At 40.9% G+C, this 12,215-nt stretch overlaps 1 protein-coding gene across 1 annotated transcript in view; it reads left to right on the top strand.

Annotated features, from left to right (window-relative positions):
- LOC138043965 (Fanconi anemia group I protein-like) overlaps positions 1–12,215 on the top strand; it is a 69,627-nt gene that overhangs the window by 2,814 nt on the left and 54,598 nt on the right. Inside the window, exons 2-7 of the mRNA XM_068890501.1 lie at positions 1,197–1,272; positions 1,509–1,603; positions 9,185–9,220; positions 9,335–9,420; positions 9,841–9,908; positions 11,851–11,917. Coding sequence (XP_068746602.1) covers positions 1,197–1,272; positions 1,509–1,603; positions 9,185–9,220; positions 9,335–9,420; positions 9,841–9,908; positions 11,851–11,917 — 428 coding nt within the window. The remainder of the gene's footprint in view (positions 1–1,196; positions 1,273–1,508; positions 1,604–9,184; positions 9,221–9,334; positions 9,421–9,840; positions 9,909–11,850; positions 11,918–12,215) is intronic.

Below are 12,215 nucleotides of genomic sequence, written 5' to 3'. Positions count from 1 at the left end.
GGTGGGATGTCATGTGCTGGAATTTCAAATGCTAAATTGGGACCTATGTTAGCAAACTGAGCGTTGAAAGCTACATCGACTTCAGGTGGAGAATGAAGAGTAGTATTGTTCATTTTGATTTTGTTCAGGAAAGGTTAATTCATTAATCAATTCCAAGTTTTTTTGGGATCATTCTTGCTGGCATCCAAATTATCTCTAAAAGTATTTGTTTTTCGCATTCTTTACTGCCTTTTTCAACTCATGTCTTGCCTTTCTATATTGATTCCAAGTGATTTGGTCACCAGTTAGAGTTGCTTTCTTTTTTCAAGGTCCCGATTTTTCATTTTACGTACTAAATCTGAAGTAATCCAAGGGGACTTTCCTACCTACTCTTCAGTCACTGTCAATTACAGTCATAAGCATGTATTTCCACTCGCTCCACATTTCATTGTGATTAGAGAGAGTAGAAATGGGACTCCAGTCACCCCTGTTTTGAATCCACCAAAAAATTGTTTAGCTTGAAGTTTTTCATTTGTCTTGTTTCAATAACTGAACTACCACCAGAACGGGTATAACTTTTCTGGTCATTCATGCTAAATAGTGATCACAAATACCAAGGTGATTAACTCCCGAGTCAATCACACTCGGGAAATTTGTGATTCACATTCAAGTCAATGAGAGTGTTCATTGAGTTTGTTACTCTCGTGGGTTCTGCTATTAACTGACGTAAACCATAAAATTAATATCAATGATATCATGAAGAGCAGAAATATTACAATCTAAGGTGGATGAATTTCCAAATACATTCCGAGGGAAATTGCAATCACATGGTCATGGGTTCAAGTTCCTACACAAACTGAAATAATCAGTCTCACATACCCAAAGTTCAAATATATGATACTCCATACAATCACTATCAGACACCACTATTGTTTGCATTTAGTGTCATCTTATAAAGAACGAGTCAAGGTACTTGTAAAATAGGGAAGGAGTTCATCAACAGGAAAAAAGAAATCTTTCATTTCAAAAGCCAGTAAGGCTCAGGTTGGCACACAAATAATGATTCAGTGAGGGTGTGAATAATGATATTGCGGGATCCCAGGCTTAAGTGTTCTCATCAAGTTTCAAGTGCAATAGTCTCAATTATCATAAGACAAAAAGTGTAATAGCTTAATTAATTAATGACTTGCCTACATACTGTTTATTTCTATGAACAGGTCATAGATCTACTCGAAGCCAGGGCTGTCGAGGGAAGGGGTAACCCAGTTCCTTATCTTCAAGCTGTATTCAAAGGTAAGTACCTGGTGTAACATAACATGATATCAATCATTGTTCATATGTTACACCCAGGCTATTGCAAAATCTCTTCTCTTCAGTTTTTTTTTTTGCTCTCTCAGGTCCCTGATTTCCCCATCAAACTAAACAAGGCTTAATACAAAAGCACTATGCAGTATGCTAACAATGACATGTTTGCATCATATTGTTATGGCCATTATCTGTTACACTCACATGTATTGTCATTGTTATAGGCTCTCCCATTAACAGTAAAATTGGTTTAGAGCGACGCACACTTGTGTTCAAACATGCAATTGAAATATTAAATGATCAAGAGCTCAGTAACAAGGTACAGTAGTGTCTTTTTCAGTTGGAATATTGCTTTAAGAGTGGAAATAATCATCCAGTGAAGTTTACATTTTAATTATGTTGTCATGTAATGTTTGATATTACCGTATTTTGAAGTTTTAAGAATCTGAACTTTTGTACAGTACTTCTACAGGCACATTTTACGCTTGCCACTCAGGACGCGTGTGATTTTGTACACTTTACCTTGGGGTCACCTCGCAGCTCTTACAAGGTCTCACCTGATTGGAGACCACCCTTGAGGTTTAACAAAAGAACAAATAACAGAAACAATGGACCCTAGGCCTAAAACAAAAGGGCCATTGTTTCTGTTACCCTAGGCCTAAAACAAAAGGGCCATTGTTTCTGTTATTTGTTCTTTTGTTAAACCTCAAGGGTGGTCTCCAATCAGGTGAGACCTTGTAGGAGCTGCGAGGCTACCGTTACCTTGCTCCCCTTTACTGGCCGCAAAATGCTAACAACTGAGGCAGAGCAAGATGCCAGATGGACAGAACACTTCAGTGAAATTTTGAGCAGACCACCACCACTAGTAGAAGCCAGCATACAGGAAGCAGAAACTGACCTAGATATCAGTACCGGTCCACCTACTAGAGGAGAAATAATTGCTGCAATCAAAACCCTAAAGAATGGTAAAGCCCCTGGTGAGGACAGCCTCAATGCAGAGCTGTTCAAAGCAGATCCTGCAATTGCAGCCAATTTTCTACAACCCCTCTTCAACACAATCTGGAATAAAACCACGGTTCCTGACGACTGGACTAATGGAGTCATAGTTAAGATCCCGAAAAAAGGCTCTCTGAGAGATTGCGGTAACTGGCATGGAATTACACTCCTATCAATCCCAAGCAAGATACTAGGGAAAATTATCATATAACGACTCAAGAATGTAGTAGACAAGAAACTTCGCAATGAGCAAGCAGGATTTAGAGAGGGAAGAGGATGTGTAGAACAGATATTTGCACTCCGTAATATAATTGAGCAGTGCACTGAATGGCAAAGGCAACTCTACATCAATTTTATCGATAGCCTTCATAGGGACAGCTTATGGAAAATACTGAGGGCATATGGGATCCCGCGCCATTTGGTTTGTGTAATTAAGAGCTTTTACGCAAACTTCACATGCCGTGTGGGGAACAGTAACAACAGCTGTGAAGTGAAGACCGGAGTAAGACAGGGGTGCGTGATGTCATCACTACTCTTCAACCTTGCCATTGACTGGGTGATGCATCAAACAACAGAGGACCAAAACAGAGGCATAAGATGGACTCTTGTTTCTTTCCTAGAGGACTTAGATTTTGCTGACGACCTAGCATTATTGTCTCATACACAACAACATATGCAGGAGAAGTCATCTCACCTCTGTAATTTCGCCCAACAGATTGGCTTGACAGTCAGCCAAAAGAAATCAGAAGTCATGTCTGTAGCAATCATATCATTGACACACATGATTTAATAATTTACTACCAATGTAACATGATCATCAAACATTAGAGATTACAGTGCATTACATCTGAGAGTGAATGCGTGTACTTGTCTTCCTTCGTCTTACCCGATCACTACATTGGCGACAAGGACAGGATTTAAGGAAAAGAAGCGAAGAAAACACAGATAGAAAATGATACATCCTGATGAAGCTGCTTCGGCTTCACTGAGCATTAGCGCCGCTCCACAAGCCCAAGCACTACCGGCACAGCAAAACATCACTGTTACCAACAGACAGCTCAATATTACACCCTTCGCCATCGACCGTGATCCCACTAACAGCGCTAACAGATGGGATAAATGGAAGAAAGATATTCCGCTTTTTCGGCATTCACGACCCAGAGTTGAAAAAAGATGGTCTAATCATCTACGGTGGGATATCGCGGATCTCGAAGACTCCCTACCAGATGTTGAAAGCACAGACCCACCCGCTGACTAATACACGAAATTCATCTGAAAGCTGGACAAGCACTTCCTCCCCAAGAAAAACAAAGACTACACGAGATTCCAACTTGGTAATCTGCAGCAAGCAGACGACGAATCACTCGCCAAATACTTGGCTCGGGAGATCACGATGAGAACGACGCCATCCGAGACCACTTGATTAAAACAATGTGTCATAGAAGAATTCGAGTTAAAGCCATTCGACAAGGCTGGACTCTTCAAGAAATCCTCGATGAAGCCGCTATCGACCAAGAGACCAACCAGCAGGCGACTGAAATGGAAAAGAAGATTTCTCACGAAGAAAAAGATGTTAAACGCGTCGAAGAAAACCCAGATTCAAAACCATGAGGTCGCTGTGAGCGTAAACACACGCAAAAATGCCCGGCATTCGGCGCCACTTGCAACGCATGTGGAAAACGAAATCATTATGCAAACGTCTGCTGAAGTAATCCTCAAGGAAAGAAAGGCTATCATCCACAGCAAGACAAAACTTGCTATCCAAAAGATTAATAATAATAATAATAATTTATTACTTATTAGGCGCAAATTAACATCTGAATATGATCAAATGCGCCTTACAAGACTTAAGGGTTAGACGCGACAAGCCGCGATCAGCGAGGACGAAGAAATTCCCGAAGACCAAACAATCGTAATGGGTAAGTCCACCAAGTGTCAGGTCACGAGGAAATCGACCGGAAGTCCGATTTGAGCGACACATCGAGCAATGAATGTTTCATCCAGCACCTCAAGATCCACAAAGCAACGAGCCGAGGCATTCAAAAGACCTGCACCATCCTCATAAACGGCATCGAAACCATAGTTGAGCCAGACACCGGCGCAGACACAAACATCATGGATGAATATCAGTTCCGAAAACTGCAAACAGCAATACCGGAAATGGCACTCCCAGAATCGACAATAAAGTTAAAAGCACTCAACCACGACCTGCCCATCATGGGAGAATGCACCGTGAAACTTGAAAACCAAACGAGAGCAATCACCGCAACCATCGTGGTAGTAAAAGGAAAGATTAACTCTCTACCTCTACTTGGAAGACCACGCTTAGATGAACTTGGCATGCTAAAGATTGATGAGACTGGTGGATTAAAAGAGCCCAACAAAGCCGTGAAGAAAATCGAAAACGAGAATCCTGAGCTGGAGAAAATCCTAGATCAGTACAAGAATCTTTTCCAAGGAGTTGGTAAGGCAACAAGAGACGGCCAAGATATACAAATCCATCTGCTTATGAAAGAAGACGCTATACCAATCGCCCAGAAACCTAGACGTGTCCCATACCATCTCATTGAACCTCTCCAGAACAGAATTGAAGAGTTTGTCGCAAACGACATCATGGAGAAAGTCCCTGACCACGAAGCCATCACCTGGTGCTCACCAATGGTTGTGCAACCAAAGCCCAAGAACCCTAAAGATATCAGAGTCAGCCTGGACCTCCGCCTCCTAAATAAATCAATGCTCCGCACACGAAACATTCAAGCCCCAATTACAGAAGATTTTGTAACCGAATTCAGAGACTGTAAGGTCTTTAGCAAACTAGACCTTAACCATGGTTACCATCAATTCTGCCTTGATCCCGAATCATGCAAGACTATGACATTCTCCACTCCATGGGGAAACTACCGGTACAAACGCCTGGCCTTCGGAGGAGTCAACAGTCAAGACCTGTTCGAAGCAGAGATCAGCAAGGTTATATCAGGCACCCCCAAGGTTCTTAATAACAATGACGACATCATGATTGGTAGTAGAGACTGGGACAAGCACAACAAATCTCTTGCACAACTGCTACAGACTGGAGGATCACAACCTGACCCTGCAACATGAAAAGTGCGAATTTGGAAAAGCGTCCATCGACTTCCATGGACACCTGTTTACACAAGAAGGCCTTAAACCAAGCCCAACCAAGATTCAAGCTATCCAAAACTGTGCTCCACCAGCATGCAAAGAGGAACTAGTCTCTTTTCTCCAAATGGTAGCCTACCTATCCAGGTATATTAGTAACTTCTCCAGTTGGTGCGAACCACTGTGAAAGCTCACAAAAGTCAATGCAAAGTTTGAGTGGTCGATAGAACAAGAAAAAGCCTTCAAGGACCTGAAAGCCGCCATCACCGCAGCCCCAGTCCTAATTCCGTACCATCCAGAGCGAGAAACACTCATCATCTGCGACAGAAGCCCCGAAGGACTGGGAGGAGGACTGTTTCAGAAGACTGGCAAAGGATTCCAACCTGTACACTATGTGAGCTGGACTTTAACTGCCACGGAGAAAAGGTACTCTCAAATAGAGAGAGAGGCACTGGCAGCAGAATTTACTACAACCAGGCTCCAGATGTACCTGCTTGGTGCACTGCTTCCACTGCTCAACAATCCAACAGCTAACCTACCACCTGCATTGAAAGACTCGCCTTGAAAATGCAGAACCTCGACTTCGAAGTGATTCACATCCCTGGTAAAACCAACATGACTGACTACATGTCCCAACACCCACTGCCAGAGACAGGGACCGAACGTCTCGAGAAATATGTTTTTGCCACTGTCCAATCAGAGCATGCTGTAGTCCTGGACAAAATCAAAGAAGAAACCGCAAAAGACAGAGAGCTTACAAAGCTTGCTGCGGCCATGCAAACAGGAAAATGGACCAAGACCGATCCAGACCTCAAGCCATACTTTGTTTGACCTAAGAGCAGAGCTATACATGGCAGAAGGACTGATCCTGAGAATTGACAAAATCATCCCTCCTGAATCACTGAGAGAAGGATAATCCAGATAACCCACAAGCAAGGACACTTGGGTATCAGCAAGACTAAAGAAATGCTACGCCAAAAGTACTGGTTTCCCATCATGAACTCTCGCATTGACACTGCTGTGAGCACTTGCTTCGACTGCCAGATAGCAGCAAACACATAGCATACGGAACCAGCCAAAATGATGAAACTGCCAGAGAGACCCTGGGAAACAGTTGAAATCAACTTCTGTGGACCATTCCCATGCAAAGAGTACGCACTGGTGATAACGGACCAATACTCAAGATACCCAGAGGTTGAGTTTGTTTACTCGACAGCCATCGAGCCAGTACGGAAGAAATTGAAGAAAGTTTTCGCCACTCACGGAGTCCCCAAGACAGTCCAATCAGACAATGGACCATCATTCAACTCAGAAGACTTCAAAGAGTTTGCAGCAGAAATAGGGTTCACACGCAAAAAAATCACGCCACGTTATCCCAAAGCCCAGGGACATGTAGAAGGCTTCAACAAGCTGATGAACAAAACAGCTGCGATAGCCCGTGCAGAAGGCATTGACCTCCATGAAGCAACCTATGACATGCTACAAGCATACCGGGAGACACCTCACCCAGCCACAGGAACCACGCCCTATGAACTCCTCATGAATTGAGTAATCCGTACCAGACTTTACCACTACCCAACAGAGAGAGCCAGCAGGGACGAAAAAGTCAGGAAAAGAGACAGAAACTACAAAGAGAAATTGAAGTCTTACCATGACCGAAGACACAGAGCCAAAGAACACAAGTTCAAAACCGGAGAGGCGGTTCTCCTGAAACGCGACAAGAAACGAAAAGGAGACACCCCATTTGAACCGTACATCTACATAATTACAAAGGTAATTGGATCCACAATCTATGCCAGGAGAGTCAGTGATGGAAAAACAGTGTGCCGAGATGCATCCAAATTAAAGCTGCTCAGAACAACATACATCCCAGCAAGAGACAAGCAAAGGAAACCACCTACTGCAAGACCAGTAGTACCACCAGCAGCTAAATGCCAGGCAGCACCAGCCGTAACCCAGGAAACAACACCAGTGGCAGCACCAATAGCCACCCAAGGCATTGTTACCCAACTAGTACCAATTGAGGCAACGCCTACCAACCAAACCCAACCATTGCGCAGATCACAGCGTCAGACCAAATCCACATTTGATGGACACCTGAAGGACTACACCACATGAACTGTGAATTGACCTCAAACATTGACCAGATGCTATCAACAATGATTATGAACACTGAACACTTGTTTCGTTAACGACATTGACTATGATTACTTGATTACAGCGAAATTATGGTACCAGCACTGAATATGTTTCATTGATTAGGTGCATGTCGATTGATTATTATTTATTGATTAAGTGACTGATTTGTTGCATGTTAAGAAAACCAAGAACTAGGTTGAGACATGAATTTGAGGAACTGATCTGAAGAAGGAGGAGTGTAGCAATCATATCATTGACACACGTGATTTAATAATTTACTACCAATGTAACATGATCATCTAACATTAGAGATTACAGTGAATTACATCTGAGAGTGAACGCATGTACTTGTCTTCCTTCGTCTTACCCGATCAAGTGCTACAATGGCTTTAAGCATTACAAATCCACAACCCACAATCCAAGTGAATGGTTCTTAAAACCACCAAAGAATTTACATACCTTGGAAGTATTGTCACGAACATAGGAGGGGCTGACAAAGACATTAGGAACCGAATCAGCAAGGCCAGATACGCCTTTAACATGCTCAATAACATCTGGAAGTCACAGCAGTACAGTATCAAGACCAAGCTAAAACTATACCAGAGCTGCATTCTTTCTACCCCTCTATACGCATCAGAATGACCAAGGATAATGACCTTGACAAGGTATCAGTTTTCCACACAAAGAGCTCACGGCGAATATTGAGAATATTCTGGCCAAACAAGATCTCAAATGAAGAGCTGCTGAGGAGATGCGAACAAGAAGGCATGGCAAACATACTGATGAAGCGAAGATGGAGGTGGATTGGGCATGTCCTTGGAAGGGATAAAGATGACAATGCTAGAATTGCTCTATACTGGACCCCGGAGGGGAAGAGAAAGCGAGGAAGGCCAAAAATCACCTGGTGTAGGACTGTTATGGAAGAAGTAAAAGCAATAGGGGAGACATTAAATCGGGAGAAGGGCTCAGGATAGACAGGAATGGAGGTCTTTTGTTGCTGCCCTACATGCCAGAGGGCATCATGGGCAGTAAGTAAATAAGTAAGTAGCTACAGGCACTTTTTCAGTTGAGTGAAGAAGACTATTTAGAGAAATGAGTGTCAACCTCTTCCTCTCTCACATCAAGGGGAAAAACAAAATAATTGACAGAACCTTTTGATGGGGCTAAATAAAGTCAAAGTAAAATTAAAGTCAAGACCAAGTTAGTAAGCAGTTGCCTCTTTGAGTGGCTCGAGGATATCCCAGTGTATTGTGGTCATGTGAGGTTCCCTGCAGAACTGTGAACTGTGAACAGAGCGTTTTTTTCTACTCCTCCTGTTTTTGAGTATCAGGTTTGAGCTGCTTACAACTTGGTTAGCACAAACCAGTCTCGTACTATGACAACCTCACAAGATTTTTATACTATCGGTGTTTACCCAATGGTTAGCACCAACTATGCTCAAGTACAGCCTAGATTGGTAAGTGTTCCATTGACTGATTCAGTGTGATTGTACCTTTTTGGGTGCACACTTGCAGAGTTATCCTGGATGCCTCTTGGCTACATGTACATCAACTTTCAAGACAAAACTCGTGTAGATGAATTTAATGTAATTACATTGTAATCTGAAATCCTTTCTCTACATTTGCATGTGCTTTTTTTCCTACAGGTTGCCACAGACATTGTTGGCTTTTTGATGATGGAGGTAGGAAATTGTTTTTTCTGTATTATTGGTGTAGGCATGCCTACATAATATGCAAAAAATCCTATTGCAGGAATTCAATTTAACCAAAAGTTTGTCTCTCTCTTAATTATTCAGCTGGAAGCATTCCCAGGTAAAACTCTCTCAGAGTTGGCAGATATGTTCATAAATGCCATTAAAAGGGGATCTCTGAGTAACAGCAAGTAAGTAGTTCTTACCATGTAACCGTCAATATTTAACCCTTTATGTAGAAAACATTATTGTTTATTTTAATAGAAACATGTTAAGTCATGGTGGACATTCATGAAGTCTTGATCTTTAACTTTATAATAAATGTGTTCAATTTGCGAATGCAAACCCTTAATCATGATTCCAACCTTTCCGTATGCGTGCTGGCAGAAAGGAAGTGGCAATTCTCTGAGAATTTGCTTTGATCTGAAATGGACAATAACAATATCAAGTTAAAACAAAGTAAACTGCCTTTTGTCATCTTATGATGTGTTATTGATATACATGCACATTGCTGAAGTCTGGAAATTATGTGGTAATTCACTGAAAGGATATTTTAATTTATTTACATGTAGCATGGTGATGTTAGTTCTATTTTCTGTTGCTGTCAACAGATCACTGGAACTGTTTCCCAAGGTACTGTCTGCTGTAGCAGCTAAGGACTCCATTCCAATGACCGGAGGTATAGTTTACAATTGAAAAATATATTTTCTTACTCTGCGGGAATCAGTTGTTCAACTCCAGCCGGACCAGCACTCAGGGTCTTAAAATAACTGAGGAGAAAGTGCTGCCTTTGTAATAACATCCGCAAATTAATGGTTTTATTTTTTTCTTAATGCCAGAGCAGGTGGAATTCAACAAATCCTGCAATCTGATTGGTTTCGGGACAGGCGGAATTTTCTCATCCAACCCGCTCACGGCAGGCAGAATCCTATCCTTAGTTGCGTGACCTTATGTGATGACCTTAATATAAATTTCCATTTATTTTGACACCGAATCTCATTTACATACAGAAGGTACTTTTTATTAGACAAGAGGTTTGGAAATAGAATTCAAATACAAATATTTCTCTTTGAAACGTTCAGTTTGTAAGTCACTTAATACTGCATTCACTATCAAGCACGGTGCTAGTCAACAATTAAAAAAGTGATTTCACAGAGGAAAGGAGAGAGAGGGAAAAAAAAAGCTATTTACCAGCTAAGGGTCTGTCCGTATAGTGAAAAACGGTGACCTCGGTCACAGTTTTTCGCTATATGGACCACCCATCTGACAAATAACAGACATATACTTTCAAGACCTCCAGGATAAGGATATAAATCAAGTGCTACTATCATCAAATTTTTATTCTGTAAATTTTTAGGTTTATTATAAAGAATTCCAGGAAAGATAAAAAAACGCCGTTTACTGTTTGGAAATATCATCTGCATTGGTTCCAAAGATATTTAAGTTTGAAAAATGTGTAAAATATGCAAATGAGATTACTGATGATGTCATTTACTCAACCCAATATAACATCAATATAAAAATTAATAGAGCTATCTCAGTCAATTTGCAGAAAAGACAATTGAAACTTGGTTGGCTAATAGTTTTACAGGCAACACACCTCCGACTGTAAAGAAAATGGTTCCCATGGCAACTCACTCTTTTCCAGCCCCCTTCAACCTTATTCAATATTTTTGGTGATCATAAGCTAGGAAAACATTTAGCAAGGCAACAAACTCGACTAACATATTTATGTGCTTGCAAAATCATGCAGAATGATGAGGCACCAGTTGAAAATATCAAAACAGAATGCCAAAGGTGGCCAGCAAAGCCTTTAATATCAGGGAGGTCTGGAATCCATGTTGCCATGGTAACAAAACTGGTATGCTAATATTGTGGAGCACATCTTCTAGAATCTTACTGCAAAGAATCAAGCATTTCTGATACAAATTGGCTGGGATATCTTTTTCCAATCATAATTCAGTTGAGTTTATGATGTCATCACTTGGCTAATTTGCATATTGTGAAAACTTGAATTTCTCTGGAACAAAAAGAGATATTTGAAAATAGTAAACAGCATTCTTATTCTTCTACAGACTACATGTTTATTTCTTTAAATGGCTAAGATAGGAAAGATGCAAATTTGGTCATGGTATATTGTAGTATTTTCAATGTTTATAAACCGTCTCCATGGGACGTTAAAGCTCCTACACTAGTCAAAAAAAGCTGGGCAGGGAGTTCCCGGTGTTGTGGTTTGGCCTTTCCTTCAGCAATGTGGTTGGCTTGGCGTAAACTTCTGAATGGACTAGGTACTGATTTTAGGTACTCACCGTACTAACAACAAAACAGACAGTGGTCAAATTGAAGGAGTCCAAGGGCTGAAAATGGTAAAAACTGGTAAATCAATCACTATCTGGTGAATTGTTACTCATTTGGGTTTGTTAATGTACATGTACATGTATCTACTGGATAGTGATTATTTTGTGCAGTGGATAGATACAAAGAAACAACAAAGAGCAGAGAAATAGAAAAAATACTTAGCTTGTATTTTTTTTCCTCAGAACCATTGAATTGCATGTACAATGTACTGCTGTACATGTATGTTAAATATTCTTTGTATTGAATGATTACACTCTTTTCAGATTGTGGAGGTGAAATGGCTGGCCAGGAATATAAACAACATCTTTTGAACACTCTTTGCTCGAGCAGGTGATTCCAAAAATAGCAAAATCACAGTGAAAGTATAACTGAATTTTCTTTTTGAAAAGTCAAATATTACTGCAATGTTTGTATTGTTTCCCCAAAAAAAATAACTTTCATGAACATGATTGTTTAAAAGACTGCTTATGCAAAATGTGAATGAATGTCCTTTTTAAGAAAAAATGGTTGTCAAGTGATACCAGAAACCCATAAGGGTTGAAACGTGTAACGGCCCCTTGTGTACTGGGAAACAAGCTTCTGAATAAGTACCATATTTGGAACAACAAGAGCGAGGGGTTTCCAAATA

The sequence above is a fragment of the Montipora capricornis genome, chromosome 3 (genome assembly GCF_036669925.1).
Source record: "Montipora capricornis isolate CH-2021 chromosome 3, ASM3666992v2, whole genome shotgun sequence".
NCBI lineage: Eukaryota > Metazoa > Cnidaria > Anthozoa > Scleractinia > Acroporidae > Montipora > Montipora capricornis.
Note: the sequence above shows the minus strand (reverse complement) of the source record. Positions and strands in the feature narration are given on the sequence as shown.